Below are 24,064 nucleotides of genomic sequence, written 5' to 3' on the forward strand. Positions count from 1 at the left end.
GATGGCCCTTGCTCAGGCTGAGAGAAATAGGTGGCGTGACGTTCTCACCCGATTCGTGGCAATAAGTCAGTCCTTAGCAGAGAGAGACCTGGCTCTGAGGGGGTCCACAGACACATTAAACCAACCAGACAATGGCAACTTAAATCTCGCCTAGGGCGGCAAATTGGTCAGTGCCGGCCCTGCCTGCCATTTCCATTTGGAGAGTCTCGGAGTCGGCCAACTCTCCCCTCGGGTCGTGCAGCAGCTCTTCTGCACAGTTGTTGCTTTTAATCTGCAAAGACTGGAGTACAACATGGCATCCCAGCAGCTGTGTCTGAGATTGATGGGGCTGGCTGTCCTGCTGACACTCTTTGCACTCAGAGGTGAGCTCAACCTTCTGCTTTTATTCAGCATTTAAAATGTCACTTTTTCTTTCATCATATGAGGCCAGATGTTGAAGGCCACCCTCTTGCCTTGTGCTGTTATTGTAGATCTCAAAGCATTAGCAATTAAGAACACCTCAAACTGCATGACGAGGGTGTGGTTACAGTAAGTGGGAGCATGTCAGAGCTTAGAAACATGAAAAGTGAAAGGCAGCCACACTTCAGGTGACAGCATGGACTCATTGATATACAAAAGAGCAGGAATGAAAGGCCTCTCCATTGTATCCAATTGACTTCCCTTCAGTATGATTAACATCCCTGATGCTTGCCTTTCAATGCATCACATGTATTTGAATGCTAATCTTTAATATAGAGAATCCATTTTAATAACTTATCTATTTTATTCATTCGAATTTGGTCGGACACTAAACCTTCAAACACTTGACAAGACACAGGAAATCCATCACCACAAACATACTTTTATAACTACATATTTATAAGAGCTCAAATGTACAATCTTCAGTACCAGGAGGGTAAGACAAAGACACAAACATCTACAAAATACAAGTATAGCATTATTTTTCAAATTCTGTTATGCAAATCACACACAATATAAATGGGAAAAGACATTAAATAACAAAGAAAACCCCTTTACGATGTGTGTCGTTATAAAAAAATTATGATTATTAATATGAAGACTTTTTTTTTTTTTTAATATACACATATTACCGTGGATAAATACTGTATTATAACAATACGGTATTCTGTTTTTCACATTTGTTATTTTTTATTTGTTATTTTTTAATCTGTTCGTAATAAAGACTGAAAAGAAAAAGAAAGAAAAGAAAGGCATTTGAGCTGTCACTCACAAACAGGTTGGGTTATGACAATGAATGTCTTGTTTTGTTGTGTTCAACATCAGTTCTAATGTCCCATAATTCATCCGGAGGGGGGACTTTAATGTATTTACAAAAATGCACATCAATCCATCAAATATGTGTCGAGACAAACCACTCAAATAAAAAAAAGAGTAAAAGTCACAATCACTGAATCAGTCGGACACGATTCTTTAAATCTGGAACCACCAACATTGGCATCCCTGGAGTCAATGCATGCAACACTGATAAGCAGATTGATGCTGTCGGGGATTTATTACTTTATAAGGATGGCTGTTGGAGGAAAAGCTCTGGAGCGATGAGAAGCTCATTTGCAACACAACAAACACACCTTCCACTCTTTCCAACGCAGTTCAGAAGTTTGTAGCTTAAGCCTCGACAAAGTTCACCTAAAGATAGGGATTTCTGTGCATATTCTCAGGGTCCTATCTATTGTTTAGGCTTAGATACAAACTCAGCTTCATGTTTTACTGTAACCATTCTGAACAAGAGATTAATGAAACCCTCCAGGACCGAAGTAAACGTGCGCTAGATTTGGCGAGGGATTTGAGCTGCGAGAAAACGGTCAATGGCAGAACAGGGTTATCTGTCCGCTGGGTAGAAGTACAACTCATTACTGCACACTTAAAGAACATGTATAAATATATATGTGTGAAAAATCGTTGCTCACAGTGTAGCTCCGCTGGGAGAGGAGAGCAGCAGGAAGGAGCTCACTGTAAATATACATCGATGTGTGTTGGTCCGCTGAACTATTCACATTTGCATTTATTATGAAAACAGAATGTAATCGTCAATGAAACTGGTTTAGTTACCTGAAACGAGGGAAGTGTGGTGAAAACTACTGAGGCACATTAAACAAGCTGCCGCAGTGCAAGCAGATCAATGTGAAAAAACATGTATAGATTTCAGTGTTACAGATTGTAGTTAAAAATATATTTCACCTGTTTTCCGCTTGTCCATGTCGCTTCTCTTTTATAAATACCATCGGGTCTGCACGGTTTTATTTCTCTATTTGCTTTTGTGTGTAAAGAATATTGTTCGGTGGATAACATGGGACTTCAGATTTAATTACCAAAATGTTGCTGTAGCCATTGTGCATTTGACAACAGCCTTTGAATCTTAAACCAAAACAATAGATATCGATAGAAGAATAGATATTGTCCTCTTAGGTTTTGGATATTGTTATATGGCAAGAGTTCTTTCTTCCTGGTATTGAAGGCTGCATTACAGTCATATTATGTCATTTCCTGAACTTAGAAGACCATTTTAAGATGTTTTCTTTTTGCACTTTGTCATTATATCCATTATACATATGTTTAAACTGAGATCATCCTATAAAATATAGCTTATAGCATTATTTTTGTTTAAGCACCTACAGTATGGTCAACCAACTCTACAATATCGTTGCAATATTGTGACATTTGATTTTCTCCATATCCTCCAGCGCTACATATAAAAAGGAAATAAACTACAGTTACCCTGGCAATAAACCTTGAGACTGTATAGAAATAAAAGAAGACAGAAAGTTGTTTCAAGTGTGTTATATGATTTACAAGCCTATTTATTACCTGTGAAGAAGTATGGTGTTTCAAACTGCAGCTCTTTGTCCCCTCTCCTCTCAGACGTTTCCAGTGACAGCAGCTTGCACAGGATCTTAAGGAAACCAGAAGGTAACAATTGACTTAACATAAAAACTCAAACAAAGATCGGAAATCCCCATTGATAAAGTCTTAAATTCCATGTTGCAAAAATTAATCCTACAATTGACGAAATTGTGATTTTACATGAGAAAATTGCCTGGCCCTCTAAGTTTGACTTGGACACGGGGGGGTACATGTAGTATTGCTACAATATATTGTATAATCTTTTGTCTAATTTTAAATAACGATTGTCAATTTGGAATAGAAAGATTGTGATGTCTAGCTGTCTGCCTGTGCCATTGTATGTATGGGATCTCTGCTGATAGCCAAAGATATATAATGTATGTACATTTGTTACATGATATGCTAGAGAGGCCATGATTTCGGACAAACATTGTCACATGAAAATATAGAAATCCACCTAAATTGTCTAAAGTCTTAAATTCCATGTTGCAAAAATTAATCCTACAATTGACCAAATTGTGATTTTACATGTGAAAATGGCCTGGCCCTCTAAGTTTGACTTTTATTAAATTAAATGTATGGTAAATATCTTTTCAGGATCACAATGTGACAATTTCCATACTAGCCACAGACTGCCACCCTGCAGTGCAGAAGATGCTACGTGAGGACCACGAGACCATCAAGCATGAGTTTGACTTGTGGCACATTGTGAAAGGTGTGAAGAAGTGGATGCTGCAGAGCAGGAATACCGAGCTGAAGGAGTGGGTGCGCATGGTATCCAACCATCTTTGGTACTGTGTGTATACATGTGATGGTGACGCGTTACTGCTGAAGGAGAAATGGACGTCTATCCTCCATCATATCATCAATGTTCACGAGTGGCTGTCGGCAGAGAAGATGCTGAAGTGTGAACACGAGCCTTATTCTGAAGAGGATGGGAGGTCCCGACCTTGGTTGGAGCGTTCATCCAAGGCCTTTGGCACTCTACAGAAAGTGGTCATGGACAAGAGACTGTTGAAAAAACTAGATAAGGTATTAACTTAATTGCCCTTCTTCATTTATATATTCTGGCCTTATAAATTCACCACAAAGCAGTATATTTATCTAAAGAGAATATATTCAACGGATGTAGCCCTGAACAAACAGTAAAATATGAAATTGAAAATATGTATAAAAAAAAATACAAACACATGCATAATTAATATCAGTATTTGAATTATCCACCAACCATGGGTGATTATTCAATAGCGATGTTTGAGAATTGCATGTCTGGCATCTCTCAACTCCAATAGTTCGCAATCTGACAAATTAAGTGATAACAAAAATGCTAAATAATGCTGACATTCATGACTCACTCTGTTCAATTGCAGGTTACAGAAGGGATCCATACTGGCGAGCTGGAGAGCATCCATTCTTTGTATACAAAGTACGTTCCAAAGCGCAAGAAGTTCACGGAGGAGAGCTTTCAGGCACGCCTCGCTGCATTGGATCACAACCACAACATCGACCGTGAGCAGGCACAGACCAAGAAGGGGGCACTGCAGTTCAAACTGCAGTACTCGAAGCCTGCTGGAGGATGTGGTGAAGGCGATGAAGACACCAAAAAGCTACAACTTCCGAAGAGAAATCATGGTAGGGGTAGTCGAGAGGTGTTTATCAGCATCGTCCATGAGGTCCGAACTTGCAGAACACCGTCATACAGATGCAGAGAAGGCGAAAAGGACACTTGGTGCGCATAAAGGCCTGGTAAAACCATCGAAGGAGGATGCTGTGGCACACCACCTAAGTCGATTTGTGAACAAGTAATGTCGGTCTCTATGTGTCTGTCGTATATATGAAGTCAGCCTGTGGGGCTCAATGTGTCTGTGGTGTATGAAGCTTAGTCAACCTGTGGGGCTCTGTGGCAAATAAATAAAGGACGTCTATGGCTGAAGTAATTGCTGGTAGTATTTGTATATTATTATTTGAAGGGTATAAACATAGTTTGGTTCAGGAAAATGGTCTTTATTACTTTATGAACATCGAGCACTGAAAAACATTTGTAGAATCTAGTGAGATACATGTATATGCTTGATAATATAAGTTGTAAATACTGTTCTGATATATCACAAACATTGTATGAATGGTTCCATTATAAAAGTAGAATTTTCTTCGCTAGCCTAAATGTCACGATTTCACTGTCAAAGATTTGCCTTCCATGCATGGAATCATTGGTCACATCATATCCCTCCAGAATATTCAAATCCTTTGTAGGTTACTGATGGGTAGTGACTTCGTATCCGATTCACAACACAGGCAGGTATCGGCACTCTGTTCCCTTTTCCAAAGAAACCTCTAGTCCAGATGGTGAATTGCCGATAAGCTGTTAGTCTGTAGAGGCTGAAATAAATAGGATACACATATAAATACAAATCATTTAATTGAAAACAATTATATATTTTTAAATAGGGCCTACACTTACTCGCTATTTATTGGTCGTTCGAGGGTTGCTGCACGCACGTCTCGTAGCGATACCATTGCGATCGCCAACATATCATTCTCGATGGAAACCATAGGGAACAGTCGGTGTTCCATGATACACTGGAGATTATTCCCGTCTGAATTGAGCATGTGGTCGATACCAATTCCCCTGCAACATCTACATTCATTTTCCGATGGCATCACCACACAATTGTTACATGTACACCAATCTGTGTTGTCCATTCGTCCCGGGTTTTGAGCAACATCTTCTTCCTCTGAGACCGAGTCGGTACTGGAACTGGTGAACTCGGCGAGTTCAGAACCGTCGGTACTTTCGGCGGACCGAATCGGTTCATAAGCATAGGCCATGGGATGCCTGGTAACTGTAGATGCTTCCACATCAATGTCATCTCCCGACGAATAGTCAAATTCATCGTTCAAAACGTCGATCTCATTGCAAAATTCCTCCATCGCTGCCATATCTGCTACGTTGTGTTGACTTCCGGTATGGATACCCGGAGCGAAGACCCACCCAGTGACGTCACCATTTGGGACTCCCCTAATGGCGGCGGCCTGGTCCCGGAATTCCCCACCCGGCCGGTGGATAATTAATTTTCTTTTGGCGAATAATATCATATACAATAAATATTACGATCAATATCCATTGTAAAAGGAATAAACTACCGGAATATTATAGCTGTAATTGGTGTTTCCTTTCCCCTTTAAATACTTTCTTTTTACTATCGTTATATTTTTTGACCTACTCTTACAACTTACTTTCTTAGGTTGTTCATGTTCGCACCACCATACACCAAAGCAAATCCCTTGAATGTGTAAATGTATCTGTCAGTAAACTTGATTCAGATCTCTGGAAATACCTCCATGTTTTTGCCCCAAATGTTGCCTCCCCTAGCGGCCGGAGCAGGTGCTGCCCTCTCCAGGTCCTCCTTGGCCGTCCCCCCCTCCACAGCTCAGGGGTTTCTGTCGAAGCTGAGCCGCAGTAAGTAAGAGGAACCTGTGGGACCGCAGCAGGCCGGACGTGCAGCAGTGGATCCAGCAGTTCATGTACATGGGCTTCGACGAGCAGGTGGGTCTGCGTCTGTTCCCGGAGAGCTTATAGTATTCACAGTGAACTCCTGCAGTCTGTCACAAACAAAGTTGCCAACATGCTCAACACAACTGATTCACATGAGAAAAAGAGCAAATAGATTAACAAATCCTCATTTACACAGGGGTTAGGGGGAAAACAAGAACACTCGTTTCTCATGTTGAGTTTTGGCTTCAACACCAAGCAAGTACGATGGCCGACAGGTGCAAACGCGCTCCAACGGCCCAGGACACTTCCATTAGGAAGCGTGATGCACTTAAAAATGGTGTAATTATAAAAACTAAATTGTGTTAAAACATGAAGAAACATTGTCACCAACTTCACAACACGTGGAGTGTTTACTTGAAGGTCCCATGTCATACTTTTCCGGTTATTACCGATCCCCTTGTTTGTTATGTAGCTTTTTCTGCATGTAAACGGTCTGCAGAGTCACAAACCCTCAAAGTACACCCTGTAGCGAGTAAAACACTAACACAGAGAAGACCTGTCTGTGCTGCCCAGAACGCCTCGTTGGAGATTTCTCTTTTTCCATTGTTTTCTTCCAGAGTATAGTGACGTGCCCATACCCAAATGGACCCATTGGTCCAAATAGAACAATACTTGGAGCCGTTACGTTAAGTCCGTGGATTGGTCCAAATGGACCAATCCACACTCAATCTTTTCTCAGCTGCAGCTCCGTCGATTTGTCCTCCAAGACGGCGGGACGTGGTGAGGCTGTGAGTCGGTGTCTCGCAGACGGCCACTGGGCTCACAGGGAGGGGGGGGCAGGAGCTCCAACACGCCGTTTAGGACAGAGTGAATACACATACTATACAGAGATGCTGTATGAGAAACCAATGTGAGTTTGGAAAATTGCACAATATAAATCTATTTTAGTATACCTCAACAATAGAATTATGATCAGAAGAAATGGCCATGTCATGGGACCTTTAAAGGTAGGGTAGGTAAGAATGGAGAAATCAGCTCGAGTAAGCTAGAAGGCTGACAGGCAGGTAGGACGTCCAATTATCTGCCAAGGGCCGAGGCAGATAATTGGACTTGCTTTTTACAGCGCCACGGCTTCCACAGATGAAATATTTGTATATATTGTCAAAGCATTTCATGTAATCATTGCTATCGGGATGTTAAGAGCATTCCATGGAATATAACAAAAAGTGTTTCTGAAGTGAATTACCTGCCCCACCTTTAAAGCACTGCATGGACGAAACACTGCAAATAAAATAAAAAACCTGCTGCCAATAGATGAGAACACATGCGTCACTTCCGGGCAAAAAGTACATCTCCGCCACTTTTGGGGGAAAACAAAGCTGTCATTTGAACTGCGGTCAATGCAAATTCTGAAGTTTTTGCCAATCCGATCAGAAATTTAAGAAAACCGTGGATTTTTGGATCTTCAAAGAGCCCGATTCCAATGGCCAGACAGGCAAACAATTACATTAAATCATTGGAAATCGACGATCGGGCTTGATATATGGTTAAATATAGCGGCGATCGATGTCCATAGATGAGAGTAACATCTACGTCACTTTACGGCCCCGCCCACTTTTGGGGGAAACCAACGCTGTCATTTGAACGGCGATCAAGCCTGAAGCCACAGAGCTCTTCTTTTACCGTCCTTTTTTCTTAGAGGAAGTACAGACACACGTAACTCTGGATTTGTCTTAGAGACCTATTATGCAAAATGCACTTTGATGTCTTTTATACATAAAGATGTGTGTCAGGGAACTCACACAACGTCAGAAAATAAAACCCTCTCTCTTTTCCTCCGTACCCAACTCGCTAAAAACGGGGCTACAACAGAGCTGATCCAGATTTGCGTCCGATATGACGTAATATCGGAAATGTAGGCTGGCTTTACCCCCACGGCCCTATCAGAAACAATGCACGACTGTTTTGGACGTAATATGGTCGGTGCATGTTTACATTAGCATCACTAGCACTCAGAGCTAACCTGTACCGGAGAGCATGCGTGTGAAGAAGTGTAACCTGAGAGAGAAAGCCTTTGAGCTCCAGACTGTTTCAGGAATAATCCTTGATATGGTGTTTCATCGCTGCAGTATTTAGTTTAGACAGTAGCATCTCAGCTGAGCTCAGCCCTCTCCTTTTTTTTAAAAAAAGTTTTATACCCAAAATCAGCACTTTTGAAACAGGAAGTGAAATGGAAGGATATGAGGTGTGGCTAGAATGGGTGATCTGTTTTGGTATTTTGAGCAAAACACTTCATAGACATGTTTTTTAAAAACATCCCGAAATACATTTGTGAATCCTTGTGTGCATTTATTAATATTAAGACTGATCTGAGTCCATACGTCCTAGGCTATGCTCACTTTCGAACTGTAAATCCATAATGCACCCTCAAATCATTGTAATTTATTTACACACAATGGCAGAGAGTGTAGTCAAGTGCTTTGAAACACAGCCCGGCGTCAACATATGATACAATGCAAATATTATGTTTCAGTCTAGAACATAAACTCAAGGTTTAGTATCCAGAATACCGGAAATCTATTTTTGTTTTCGTGGGGGAAGACCCCCACCCGTTAAAAGTGTCCCCCCCACATTCAGGATGCTTCCTACGCCCATGCTGAAACCCCTTTGTATCGTTTTATATTGAAATAAAAAGCCCCCAAAATCATTTGTTTTGTCAGCTTCTAATTTTAACCAATGGGGTCCAACAAGAGAAACTACATATTTTCTGACACTTCATATTGATTTCTGTGCCCTTATTACTAGTTTGAAGAGGTGGGGTTGTCTGTGCACAAAAACAGGATTTATCAATCTAGATTTGTTGACACTTTTGAGATTGCTTGCTCAAATGAACATTCAATAAAAACTACAGATTTGTGTGAACTCTCAGGGGAGTTTTAAACCTGGATTAAAAGATGGGCTATGCAATAAACACAAACACAGAAAGAACAGTTAAAAAGTTCTCCGAAGATTTCTCAGATATGTGGAGGACAGAAAACATGAAGGTGTAAACAGTAGTGTGAAGGGTAATCTCTTCAAAAGACGGTCATCCTCACAACGCTGCTGTGTAACTGCATGCATGAATACAAATGTGGAACTGAATACTGAATTCCCTCTCACACACAAACGTGTTCCTCCCTTCAGAGCCGGTTTCCTTTCAGGTCAGTGGCCGTCTTCTAGGAGTCTTCAGAGACAGCTAGGAATGGAGAGAGCAGGAGAGGAAAAGACGGAGGAAGAGTGCACAAAATTACCCTTCACAGCATTTCCATTTCAGCCAGCGTAGCAGTAATTCTTTCAACACCCCGTTCACTACGCCATGTACGAGTGTGCCATTTGCCGTTGCTCATTAAAAGGCCAAAGCTGTGAAAGCGGTGGCCTTTTCAAAGTTTGCCTTTCATGCATATCTATTGGAAACAGTTGTGGCTGCTGACAGTCAGCGGATCCCTTATCAGCTGCCTGTGTGCTCCACATTTGTCGAGGCTGAGCGTGCTACTGATTTACATCCATGTTGTTTTCCTGCTCCACAGAGGCTGGAGACCGACCTCTCCTACTGGATGGGCCAGAGTCGCTCCAGAGACCAGGGTCGGCAGCACCATTACGATGAGAACGCTCCCATCGAACCCGGGACCACAGCTCTGATTACAGACACGGAGCCGATGTCAACTACGACTACTATTAACTGTGGCATGAAGCTGTCGATTACCAAGTTCTCCACAGCTGCTTTTGACAGTATAACCGATTATATTCTACCCACGTACTTTTATAGAGCAATGTTCAAAGACAGCAATAACTCATTTTGGGGCGGGGCGAAATTAACATTTACACGATGATAATTCTGACAAGTAATCATGAGTAATGGTGACATAATGGGAAAGGCCAATAGATAAACAGCAATCATGAGAAAAGTACTGTAATGCCGCCTTAAAAGTCAGGGAAAACATATATTATGATGTCCAAAATCTCAGACAAAATCCAATCTCATGTTCTCGATTTATCGCCCAGCGCTAGTTATGAGGCAGTTGATTTAATGAAATACTTTTTAAATCTGATATCTAGCTCTTTATCTCTACATTATTGTAAATAAAGACATGACTGTGATGCAAAAGTCTCCTGCTTTTTCACACACACACACACACACACACACACACACACACACACACACACACACACACACACACACACACACACACACACACACACACACACACACACACACACACACACACACACACACACACACACACACACACACACACACACACACACACACACACACACACACACACACACACACACACACACCCCTAATGATGTGAAACGCAAAATATTGGAAATATTTTATTAAAATAGCATCTTCATCGGATATTGATAAAGCACACCCTGACATGAGTTTTCACAAAGTACAGCACGATGATGTTCTGACAAACACGTAAAGATGCCGATTCTTCGTCCTGCAGAGCTGAACAGCCGACACGCCACTGATAAGAGGTCAAAAGCTTCCAGTGAAAAAGCAGTCAGGTAGTTCACCTCTGCAGACAAAACGCCATGAAACGGATCAAATAAATGAAGCATGATTCTCACATCTGCATTTTTAAATAGCAAAAAAGCAAAACAAAATTCACAAAAACAAGGTAGGCTGGGTTCAGATTTCTTCAAACTTGTCCTTTCAACACTTGAGCTCCTGTGTGGAGAGCTCTTTCCCCCACGGTGCGGCTCCATGGCAACACTTTGAAAGAGAGAATCGTCTCGGCTTCTCAAAAAAAAGAGCAACACAACATGTGTGCTTTTCTCAACAGTGTGTTTCAGAGAGTCGCTCTTCGAGGGTCCTCTGAGGAGTTTTTAACATACTTCTGTGTGTGTGTGTGTGTGTGGGGGGGGGGGGGGGGGGACTCTTCCTCAGTTGTGTCGGGGTCTTCCTTTCTTCATGCGGGCGGCTTTAGGTTTGGGGATGTACTGGTTGTTGGCCTGGTGCTCCAGCTCCCGGCTGAAGTACTGGATGGTTTTGTTCAAGCCTTCCTCCAGAGGCACCTGTTGACACGACATAGACAACTTAACCAGTGTGCTTCCCTTTAAAGGTCTCCTATCATGCTATTTTTAGGCATATATTATGGGTCTCAGATATATAACTATATATTAAAAACATGTCTATGATGTGTTTTGCTCAAAATACCAAACAGATCATGCATTTTAGACATCCCTCATACCCCTCTGTTTCAGCCCTGTTAGAGAACTGCTGATTCTGGGTCAGTAGCTGCTGGCCCGAAAAGAGGACCAACAATTAAATAACTTCCGTAAAGGTTTTATATGTCAATTGTTTTCCACTTTCACTTTGTAAAACCTTTTATCTACTTCAGCCCTGATCATAACTGACATGACCTTTTCATCCAATTTCCCTTTGTTTTCACCCGAGTCATTTTTGTTGAGCAAATTTAAAATGAACAGGTAGATGGAAACATATCTACCATCAAATAATAGGACAGATATTGGTTGTCAAGGTAGTGTGTGTGTGTGTGTGTGTGTGTCATGCGGCACACTTACCACCGGCTCCCAGCCGAGCATCATGTTGGCTTTTCGGATGTCAGGTCTTCTCCTCTGGGGGTCGTCCTGAGCCTCCGGAAGGAACTGGATCTGACTTCTGCTCACTGTGTGTGTGTGTGTGTGTGTGTGTGTGTGTGTGTGTGTGTGTGTGTCAGTATGCAGAGAGAAGGAAATTGTGTTATTATTTGTCTAACTTTTAATACTGCTGATGATCACATGAAGGTTTTGAAAGAGAGGGATGAGTCGAGGCTGTGTGGAGCTGCATGCGTAGCTGCAGTGCTGCAGGGAGACCAGGCTAATCGATCGGCTATGGAAAGCCCACTTGAGATCACTACAGCGTGCTTTCCTGTTCCTGATGTCAGCGAGTTTGTTCAAATAGAAAAATATTATCCAGACCAAAAACAATCTGCTCTTTTTTATTGCCTCCAAGTAATCGAGTTCAGCTTCTTCCAGTAAAACTTTTGTCTTTGCATTGTTGCTTTTGATCAAAGTGGATAAGAGAATATGATTTATTGTTGTATGATTTATTGTTGTAACAACTGCAAGAGATGACTTGATGCTGTGCTCACGTATACAGTAGTTATTGTACTGCCCAGATTCTATTTAGATATATATGTTTTTCTTATTCCTGGAACTCACGGCTGTACTTTTCTTTTCTATTCTGCAAAGTGTATTGTACGATCCATTGTGCATATGACAATAAGGCTTTTGAATCTTAACAGAAAACGCGTGCTATGCTTTAACAATAAGGGGCGTAAATGGAATGAATGAGTAAGACTGACAATAGGAAACATAAAGTTGGGGAAGGAAATTCAGGGATGAGAAAGGTTCGACAGCAAAGGGACAGAGATAGAAAAGGTTAGAAGCTTCCAGAGACAAACATACACGACATATACTTGGATCGATCGGATGCCTTACTGACAAGACTTTTTATGAGACGAGCGAACTCCAATATGGTATGTTCCTCTGGGTTGCCCTGTAAAAAAACATTTCATAAACGTCCATCATTCAGTGTCAACAGAGACGGGCGTTAAATGTCTGCTTGTGCTGCGTTTCCTTCTATTTGAGGGACTCCGCAGGGAAGGGCGAACTCACCAGATTGACGGGGCTGCTGATGTTGCTGTTCATCAACAGAACCAGGCCGTTCACCAGATCACTGGAGGGAAACACACACGTTAAAAAAGGTACCCTAATATGTCTCTTCTACATCAACATGTGTCTCCTCTGCGTTAAGAGACTCTGAAAGTTTCAGGAAAAAATATTCTCTCTTTTTGTCCTGATCCATTTCTATAAAAGCCTGTCTGAAAATGAGCTGATCAGATTTTGGCCACTTTATGATGTCATAACGATTTTGTTGGCTTGTGTAACCATTAGCCAATCAGCAACCAAGGTAACCCTTATCATGTGAATCTCCTCCTAGAACTTTGGAAACAGGGCTGAAACAGAGGGGATTATGGGATGCCACAATGATCTGTTTGGTATTTGGAGCCAAACACTTCAGAGACATGTTCTGTATATATATTGATGAGAAACAGTATAATAGGGGACCTTTAAGATCAACTCCTCCAGGATGTGGCATTAGCATCAGCTCGTCACACACATATTTGATTTTGAGAACATGATGTACTTTGTTCGTGTAATATATTACATTCCATATAATTTCTCTGCTGACCTCGACCCATGATTAATTTAATGTTGGGTTGTTATTCAACTGAAGCAAATTATTCCAAGGCCAGGTGAGAAGAGTCAGCCTGAGCTCTCGTCCATCCATGCTTTTATACCTCAGTGCCAATATAAAAAGTGATGGACCTGATGTTCTGCGGCCGATGTAAAGCCATATTCTTTCTTGTTTGCTTCAGCGCATCATGCATAGAATGATATTCAGTGAAGCATGACACTGATATATAATATAAACCAGAGAGTTCAAATTTGACTGATGATACATATACCATGTAATTATAACCTCCCCCGACACACTGCAAAATATCCACATCAGTAAGCTCTACTTTGTCCCAACCGTCACATTTGCATGCATGCATGTTACATTATATCCTGAGAAAGGTCATTGTCCATCTCTTTTACGTCAATGAGGGCTGACTAGAATATTCAAAACACATGCAGTCAGTTCACAGCCTCTAATATGAACCAACAGTCGATTCAACATAGTTTATTACATTACATGTCACTTGTTAGACACTTTTATCCAAAGCGACTTACACACATTCAGTACTGTGGACAATCCCCACAGGAGCAACTTGGGGTGAAGTGTCTCAGGGACACAACGACATGCTGACTGCAGCGGGACTCGAACTTGCTATCCTCTGATTTGAAGATCAGTGCAGTGGTTCTCAAATGGGGGCACGCGGACCCCTAGGGGTACGTTGTAGTACTGCAGGGGGTACGTGAGATTTATTTTATGTCAATGAAAAAAAAACATAAATGCATTTAAACAAAACTACTAATAGTAGATGAACTACTTTATTCAAAAGTTTACAGTAACTCTGGATAATAAAAGGGGAAAAATAAACGGGTGCTCTCTTTTCCTCTCCCTCTCCTGACAGCCCGTCAGTCTCGTGCAGCTCGCTGAACCTGTAATAAGTGACCCGACAGTAAAGATTAAATATATTTATAACTAGTTTAGCTAGTTCCAGAGTGGATAAACTAGCTAAGTGTGTTAGGTCTAACTCTTAGTGTATTTAATTTTGCACCACTCAACAGTCCGTCACAGCGGCGGAGCTGGGATCATGCGGAGCTGTGATCATGCAGAGCTGCGTGTTCTCCGTCAGCAGCAGCTGATCTCTCTCTCTCTCGCGTCCGGATAGACTTTACTCGTGTTTATGTCCGAATCTATCAGATCTAGCTAGTTCTAGTTAATGATATGACTGCCTGCTTATCAAAGGACACCTATACAATAAGCGTTGCTTGTCAACGGCGTGTGGCCGCAAAGCATAGCGCAGCATTATGCATATGTTTATATGAGGGGTCAAAATCCCATGCTCAATAAATGCTCATATATTTTTTTCTCTTCATTCCCCACGCCCCAAAATAAATAAATAAACCAATTTTAGGAAAAGTAAGGAAGTTTGAGCAGTGTGGGTTTTATATGAACAGAGTTACACATATTTCAAAACGTGAAGTGTAATAACTGCAGTTGCCTTGCTGTCAGAATGACAAAGTCCTCAGTGAAGCTCAAGCCCATGTTTCTCACTATGTAAGTACAACTTATTGAAAAGATCAGTTCAATGCAACTAATGTCGTCTTAGTGTTATTGCATGATGTTAAAATTGGTTTGCCATGAATTTAGTGATGGATTGTAAACATTTTAAATGTAGCATTTAAGTGTTTCTCAGTTACAATGTTGTTGTTTTAATGAATCAGACACTGATGGTGCAGCGCTGTGCTGTACCTCGTTATATAGGCTTTTTGTCCCCAACAAATTGGTTCTGCACTGATCAGGGGGTACTTGGGGGCATTTTTTTTTATAAAAGGGGATACATTATTGAAAACAAGTTTGAGACCCACTGCACTAACCCACTGCACTACCCCCACTGAGCCACAGCCTTTATATATATATAAAAAAAAACTACTTAAACAAAGGGATTCATGGCAGGTATTTTGTATTTGGCTGTATATTCATCTCTATAAGCGTAACACTACTTAGAATAAACATATCATTTTAACGGTACAAAGGGAATACAATATATCGATTTTCCTAATTATTGTTCTGATTGTTGTACATAATGAGATTTGTTCAGATGATATTTCATGATCTGAATATCGACGTAGGAGAGAATATTAGGGTTGTTAAAGTTGCCACGAGAAGTTTTCTTGGAAACACTCAAAATGTTTCGTATACATTCGACGTTCGTCACTACAACGGCGTGTGTGTATCCTTGAGGTTCAATAACATTCATTGCCTCGTAAAGCGTTTGCAAAGTCGATGTTATCAAACATTCTCAGCGATAAATGTTTCCATCTTTATTTGCTCGTTAAGTGACCTTTATGCCTTGGCACATTACAGTTTGTCATAACCAAACAAATGTCCATCAGCATTTGTGTTCATGATAATGGGACGTATGGAACACCTCCGGAAGGAAATATTTATATGGTGAAAATATCTGAAAAAGCCTGAGAGAAAATGGTGACGTGTGTAAAACACATCCACGCATCCTTGTAGTAGACAATGTCTGTGAGCCATTCCTCCCCAACATACTTCTGTTTGGTCAACCATACGGTCGTTCACAATGTTCGCTGTACAGGCGACATGCATTAATTCATTCTAGTCCAGCCAATAACTTTTGAATAACAAGAATCCTGAAGGACAGCTTTCAAAAGTTACAGCTCTCCGAAATATGTATTGTGGTATTATGGCTCGGTCCTTCTCAGCATTATTCACAAAAGGAAGAATTTATCAGCATAAAGAAGTGTGATCATCTAAAAAGGGAAAATATGTTACGCAGTCAATAACTAGGTTTTAAGAAGGTTTTATTATGGCCACAACATAGAGTCCATTACTCACACGGTAAACATCTTTTGAGAAGAGATGCTGTGGTGCATTTCTAATGCACCCACAGACCCACTTGTACGCCTTTACAGCTGAGCAACACAAAAGCATACATAGCGAAAGGATTGTGAGAAAATGGCAGTTTTTCCTTTGGTTAATCTGGCCTTCTGAGCATTTAGCTTTGCATAACGGAACCGGGAGGCAGTTAATGGTGACCGTGAAGTGTGATCCTTTGACGCTAAGTTGCGTGTGCAAAGTAACAAAACTCCTCTGCAGTCTGTCTAGAAACCAGCTGCTTTCTGAATTGAACGAGCAACATGCAAGTCACAAAGACGATCATTTGTGACACAGGAGATAGTCAGACCCCTGCAGGCTGTAGTATACACGAGAAACTGTCCAAAGATAACTGCAGAACTGTGACTGTGGAAAAGCATCCCGGATCAAAACGTGTGTTTCCATCCATCAATAGCCGCTTCATCATAAAAGCAATGACATTGTCGGTCAACTACTGAGAAAGTCAATTATTACCGGCTGTATTATTCTCTTTTAAAGAGGACATATTATGCTGATGTTCAGGTTTCAAATTAGCATTTTTTTCCTCTACTCTGTGACATGACTCCATGTTCAAAAATGTTTTCACCCTCTGTCTGAAACCACAGTCCAGTCTGCTCCTATTGGTTAGCTGGCCAGCTCTGTTGTGATTGGTCAACCGCTTAAAGATGTCCCTTCCCTTAGCATATCACTTAAGAAACGTTCACACCGGACGCGATGCAATATTTTTGCACTTCGCAAATACATGTAAAGTCAATGCAAAGAGGCGGATAGAGTCAAATACTTGTAAACAAATGTTTGTTTACAAGTATAAATGTATACAATAAAACAGATTATGCATCCAACAAACCCTATGCTGTGTAACAAACACAGCATTAAATCTCCACTCGGTCACTAAACATTAGAGTCTGAATTAACAATTTCAATTTTTCTATTTTCTTTTCTTAAACCTGTATCAAGCGGTCCATTAAAATGATACCAATCTGATATTTGCTTCCTTCCATTCATATACAAAGTCGTTAGCTTTCAGACCTCCAAGTAAAAATGTCAACTCCTAATGTAATGAAAAGTTTACAGTAATTTGTGATCACTATCATTTGAACACACTGTCTGAGCATTACAGGAAGTGGACATTAGTCACAAGTAAAGAATTGTTTTGAATCAACTAGCAAATTAAAAAGGAAGAAGAATTATTGATGTAGCTTTCTTCAGCGCTACACCTCTCTCCCTCGTCTCCCTTCCATTATGTGTGGCAGACAGATCAATTACTTTTTCTCATGCAAATATGACTTGGTCTGGACTCTCAATGTTTCATACCACCCGCTGCATAATGTCCATGAGCCTGTACTCTGAGGGCTGCTGACTTTAAGACCCTGCGGCATTCATATTTTATTTTGACCAAGTTCACATCATTTATTGTGGATTGTTCGGATTAAATTATTGATGGCTTGGAAAGTTGATCAACTTAATAATTGACTTTTTTTTTTTTAATGATGGTGGTTAATATATGTTACTGTTTGATTGAATTTAAAATATGTGTCTGCATCTCCAAAGAAATACGTATATTCGACCTTTGATAGCAACTAACCGTCTGTAAACTTTCATTGTTATGCGGATGATACTCAACTATATTTGTCAATCAAGCCTGATGAAATTAATCATCTAAATAAAATTCAAGACTGCCTTAAGGACTTAAAAACGTGGATGACCTTAAACTTTTTGATGTTAAACACGACCAAAACTGAAGTTATTGTACTTGGCCCGAAGAATCTACGAAACAAATTATCTAAAGATATCGCCTACTAACTATGGATGGCATTAATTTGGCCTCCAGTGAGACTGTAAGGAATCTTGGTGTTATATTTGATCAGGATTTATCCTTTAACGCCCACATAAAATCAATTTCAAGGACCGCCTACTTCCATCTACGTAACATTGCAAAAATCAGGCATATCTTGCCTCAAAACGATGCAGAGAAACTAGTCCATGCATTTGTTACTTCTAGGCTGGATTATTGTAACTCTTTATTATCAGGGAGTACCAAGAAGTCAGTCAAGTCGCTTCAGCTGATTCAAAATGCTGCGGCTCGTGTACTAACCAGAGTTAGGAAAAGGGACCACATGACTCCTGTTCTGGCTGCCTTACACTGGCTCCCTATAGAACACAGGATAGAATTTAAAATTCTTCTTCTCGCCTACAAAACCCTTAATGGGCAGGCGCCATCTTACCTTAAAGAACTCATTATACCCTACTGTCCTACTAGGGCATTGCGTTCCACGAATGCAGGGTTGTTGGTTGTTCCTAGAGTCTCTAAAAGTACAATGGGAGCCAGAGCCTTTTCTTATCAAGCTCTACATTTGTGGAACCAGCTTCCAGTTTGTGTTCGGGCGGTAGACACCCTATCCGTTTTTAAGAGTGCGCTTAAGACCTTCCTTTTTGATAAAGCTTATAGTTAGGGCTGATTAGATTCAGCCCCTAGTTTTGCTGATATAGGCTTAGTTTGTCGGGGGACATCTTACTTCTTCCTTCTCTCTGTCTGGACCTGTGTACACTCATGTTCTGATTAACCCAGCTTCCCCAAATGTCTTTCTTTTTGGTGTCTATATACGCTGGGATCCGGAGTCATGGATGATCCTGCGGTCCTGTGTCCTGGATCGCGAGCGCTGGATCTTGAGTCGTGGCTGTGGTCCTGGATCATCGGTCCTGGATGGATATCCTCGTGGATTCATCTTCCTATTATACACACATGCATTTCCAAACGTCTGGACTACCTATGTTGCAAATGTATTATTTATTCAATTTACACACGGCATCTATTGCACGTCTGTCCGTCCTGGGAGAGGGATCCCTCCTCTGCTGCTCTCCCTGAGGTTTCTCCCATTTTTCCCTTTAAACTGGGTTTTCTTTGGAAGTTTTTCCTTGTACCATGTGAGGGTCTAAGGACAGAGGGTGTCGTATTGTCATACTGATATTCTGTACACACTGTGAAGAACACTGAGACAAATGTAACATTTGTGATATTGGGCTATATAAATAAACATTGATTGATTGATTGATTAAAGTGACCACATTCTCATTCGTAGTTTGGGCCCTAAAATGTGACATTAAGGACATTTTAACTGCTGTTCTTGTTGTATAAAATGTTTCACCCGAGAGATTCAGATTTAGCGTAACAATAGTAACCTTATTACCAATCACATCTGCAAACGACTAGCTGTGTACTAACTTTGAAAATGGGGATGAAACATCTTATGTTTAGCTGTTGATCAGTGAAGATGTAATGAGTGAGTAAATACTGTTTATTAACTTTGCATGTAGTCTGTTTAACAGCAAAGTGCAACAGGTGGTTCTACAGGTTTAGGTGCATGTAAATGGTCTGCAAAGGCTAACATCCTAAAGAATGTAAACAGTAGAGGCACTAAATACAAATATGAACCTGAAAATGTACATAATCCGCGGAGGAATTACGAGAAGAAGTTTGGGTCCAACTTTGTAATGCGATTAAATTGCGTAAAAATGGGTAAAGGTTTCCAGATTACTCGTGTTAACATTGAGAGCCCTAGTTTTTCTTTCTTTGATTTTAATTCCTAGTCTGTTTAGGAATTAGTGTTTTATAATGTGTTTAGTTGATACTCTGTGTGAATTAAACCACATTGTAACTGTTTGAAAGGTGCCATATTAAAAAGGTTAATTAATATGGTATTATTAAAGAGCAGATGTGGCTGCGAGAAGGAGAAGATTTAGCATATTAAACCTGAATAGTTGTTGCATTAGTAATTCAGTCTTTTGAGCTCGCCGTACCTGCAGACCTTGGCATTTTGATGTTTACACAAAGTGAAAGTCATACAGAGCGGAGGCTGAATGCTCTGAAGAGATAGGAGAGCTTCAAAAGCTCCATGTCTTTAATCTCGCATCTTCAAAATGGCTAAATTAATGTCCCTATCACCTGCACACAAACCCATAGATGCTCCTCGAACCTGCCACCGACACATATTGCTTACGGGCAGAGAGACGTGCACATGTTGGCATTTAATTATAAACTTCAAATTCAAATCACTCTTCCACCTGATTTCACATTCACAAGGCCACGTGAGCGTCAGCATACACACCTTTGGTATGGTGTATTCAGTAGAAGACTTAATAATACTATAGTAACAACATACACTAAATAGACAGTTGCATGAAGGCATGGTCAATCAACATGACTTGTTATTAATTATATCTTGAATGTGTAATTATATTGTTTCCTAATTGGTGGGTAGATACTGCAACAAGGGATTCTCGTGACTAATAAGAAATATGAAGAATATGGTCTTACCTTACATACTGAAAGGCTCTTGTTTGGGAACCTGAACCATACACCTAGAACAACAACAACAACAACAACAAAACTGATTACAATTTCTGCAGACACAAACACTTGTTTTATCCCATGGTGAAATAAAATGGATATTGAGCAACCAGTCTCGTTCATTTTACTGTAATTTAAGATGTACGTTGAAATGAATCGTAACCTGTTGATCCGTTTAAGTGTGAGAGACACAAATGTTTATAGTGTTGGTTGATTTTGATGTGTGTCCCTGCCCGAGGACTGCAGGTGGACATGTATGTGTGCATGATCCTTGTTCAATAAAGACATTACAACATACTGGAGCATTTGACACCATGTGGTAAACAATACATTTCTGCCAAACACACTTGAATAATAAACCAAATCCAAGGGTTTCTTTTTTGTCACAAGCAAGTCTACTTTAGTCATGATATATATATATATATCTATACTGAGTTTTTCTCTAAATAAAAACATGGACATGTATTCTTTACTATTTCCCCTTTTAAAGTCTTAGGTTTGATTTGTTTGCATCAAAATTATATATTTAAAGTGTTTCATATAACTAACTAAAACAGACCTACAGTGAAATCATGTTTAATTAAAGAAGCTGCCACATGTTCCCATTTGCATGCATATCATTTAGGATGCATACAACCGTAATTGAGCCTCAACCCACTACGGCTAATTGTGTGCACATCTTCATTAAAAGAAGCCGAGTAGAGGTTTGCTTCAGGCGTGTATTAAATGAGTAAAACGGAGCTTACAGTGAGCGGCTCTCCCTGCAGAGCCTGCAGGATGAAGTTGCTGACCACTCGTCCATCATTCATGTGCATCCGGGAGCCAAACGTGTTGAAGATCCTCGCCACCCTCACCTCCACGCCCTCCTGTGAGCGGAGAAACAACAAAGAAGCATCACATCAGTCAATTATTCATATTTTTTACAACAGCTCCAGGGGACGGTGAAGTTAAAAGCATTTATGGAAAAAATATAGATGTAATCATTTCCAAAAGTAGTTTTTATCTGCTGAAATATCTCAATCAATCAAATTGTATTGATAAAGCCACATATCACAAATCACACATTTGTCAAAGGGGGCTTCGAATATGAGTACTATCCTCTCCCCTTAGACCCTCACATCAAACAAGAAAACACGGCCAAAGAAATCCCAGTTAATGTGGAAACAATTGAAGAAAGCTCAGGGAGAGCAACAGAGGAGGGATCCCTCTCCCAGGACAGACAGACGTGCAGTAGGTGTCGTGTGTATACATTAAAAATAACCTACATTTACACATAGGCAGTTCAAATAATAGATCATGTGTCTATATACTGTGTGAAAAGAGCTTATCATTGAAAAAACATTTGGACTTTGCCGCACTCAAAGAAAGGCACTCAGCTGCATTACGTGGACTTTCTAGCAGTCCCTTAAAGGTCCCATCATGTGTCCGGTTAGTACCCGTCCCCTTGTGTGTTATGAAGCTTTTTCTGCATGTAAACGGTCTGCAGAGTCACAAACCCTCAAAGTACACCCTGTAGCGAGTAAAACTCTAACACAGCAAAATACCTGTCTGTGCTGCCCCAGAACGCCTCGTTGGAGATTTCTCTTCTTCCATTTGTTTCTTCCTGGGCCTATTGATGTCACTAAGTCCAAATGGACCACACACTCACTCACTCAGCCTGAGCTCCGCAGGGCTCAGACCCCACGCAGCAACCAGGAAACAACACCAGTAATCCACTGGCTGACCAATCAGAGCATAGTGGGCTCATAGGGAGGGGTCAGGAGCTCCAACAAGGCGTGTTGGACAGAGTGTGAATACACATGCTATACAGAGATGCTGCATGAGAAAACATTACATTACATTGCATTTAGCTGACTCTTTTATCCAAAGCGACTTACAATAAGTACATTCGACCAGGAAGAAACAACCTTGAAGAAAACAGAATCATATAAGTACATCAGGTTTCATATGCGGCTTTCACACCAGCGCTTTTCAGTTTCTAGCTCCGAGCGGGAGCTTTTCTGGTTCAGCTCCGGTTTCCCTTTTCAGCTCCCGCTCTGTGCACACCGCCCACTGGCGCCCCAGATCTGCCCTTGCTGCATCATGACGTCACCGTTTACATCGCTGATTTGCCCCCCAACGGCAGCTCACAACAACAACAACTGCGTCGGGTCGATGATCGTGTTGCTTTTAATCACACGAAGCCAGAATAAATTGAATAACGACTTCTCCAACCTTATACTTTTCTCCAGAGTGCCGTGGTTCATTGTTTATTAATGTGTTTCTGCAGCATTTACCGACCGCTGCAGTGCTGCTCTTCCACGGGAGTTTATTCTCCCGTTAGCTCACACTGCAGCGGCCGCTCTAAAGTATTCACTGTCCGACTCACACAAGCAGCTGATGCATATCCCCAGTTCCCCTTAGCCTAAGTGAATGTGTGTCAGTCTGAATTGACACTGTTTGGTATCACAACGCTGTTATGAAAGTTTCTCTGGTATAAAACGGGTGATGTTAGCATAGCAACCGAAGCTAAACTGACTACTTGCATCCGATAGCTGCAATAATACAAAACAACACATCTGCCTCTCTCCACAATGATCGATAACAGCGAACGGATGGTCAAAGTAAGGCACAAATAAACAGAATCACACGAAGCCTGGTTAGTGTTGCCTGACTTTATAAAGTGTGTTTATATGCACTACTGCTTGTAGGCAGGCATAACAGTCGACCCATGTTCATGGGAGGTGGGTTTAGTTTCCTGCACGCCTCGACGTAAGCGACGTCACCTCTTAGCTCCAAAGCTCTTGCCTCTGGACCGACAATTTTTTGGAGCTGGAAATGAAGCGGATTCCAGAGCTAAGAGCCGGCGCTGCTCCGGTGTGAACTGGAAAACCCGGCGCTTTTCAGGCTCTAGCTCCGAGCCGGAGCTGAAAAGGCGCTGGTGTGAAAGGGGCATTAGAGCCAAGCATTTCAAGTGCTACTCAACTGGCTATAGATAAGCCAGTCCTTTATTAGTATATAAGTGCTCTGTTAGCAGTTCTTTGTTAGTAATTCTATCGCTCGAGGTGGAGTCGAAAGAGATGAGTTTTCAGTCTGCGCCAATGTGATTTTGGAACATTGAACAATGTAAATCTATTCCAGTAGACCTCAACAATAGCCGCGTTCACACTGCGGTACTTTTCCCACAAAGGTTAATGCGAACTTAGGGTGGATTAGGCAAATTAAGCCGCTGACGTCACTTCTT

At 41.1% G+C, this 24,064-nt stretch overlaps 2 protein-coding genes across 5 annotated transcripts in view; one reads left to right on the plus strand and one right to left on the minus strand.

The window, feature by feature from the left end:
- Positions 1 to 231: 231 nt before the first annotated feature.
- ecrg4a (ECRG4 augurin precursor a) lies at positions 232 to 10,171 on the plus strand. The gene is given in 6 exon segments (XM_034110592.1): positions 232 to 362; positions 2,881 to 2,928; positions 6,236 to 6,321; positions 6,323 to 6,409; positions 9,925 to 10,018; positions 10,021 to 10,171. Coding segments are annotated over 6 exon segments (441 nt in total). The 5' UTR covers positions 232 to 292; the 3' UTR covers positions 10,077 to 10,171.
- Positions 10,172 to 10,722: 551 nt separating this feature from the next.
- Positions 10,723 to 24,064, minus strand: part of uxs1 (UDP-glucuronate decarboxylase 1) — a 51,880-nt gene continuing 38,538 nt past the window's right edge. For 3 of the 4 annotated variants that reach the window (XM_034110033.2, XM_034110031.2, XM_034110032.2), the window contains exons 11-16: positions 21,588 to 21,707; positions 20,809 to 20,852; positions 13,031 to 13,091; positions 12,821 to 12,911; positions 11,936 to 12,039; positions 10,723 to 11,425 (exon numbers count right to left, since the gene is read on the minus strand). In XM_034110033.2, the coding sequence (XP_033965924.1) occupies positions 11,294 to 11,425; positions 11,936 to 12,039; positions 12,821 to 12,911; positions 13,031 to 13,091; positions 20,809 to 20,852; positions 21,588 to 21,707 (552 nt within the window). In that variant the 3' untranslated portion in view covers positions 10,723 to 11,293. The remainder of the gene's footprint in view (positions 11,426 to 11,935; positions 12,040 to 12,820; positions 12,912 to 13,030; positions 13,092 to 20,808; positions 20,853 to 21,587; positions 21,708 to 24,064) is intronic. The other variant, XM_034110034.2, reaches the window with a different exon arrangement.

This window comes from Pseudochaenichthys georgianus, chromosome 21, assembly GCF_902827115.2.
Source record: "Pseudochaenichthys georgianus chromosome 21, fPseGeo1.2, whole genome shotgun sequence".
In the NCBI taxonomy this organism is placed as follows: Eukaryota; Metazoa; Chordata; class Actinopteri; order Perciformes; family Channichthyidae; genus Pseudochaenichthys; species Pseudochaenichthys georgianus.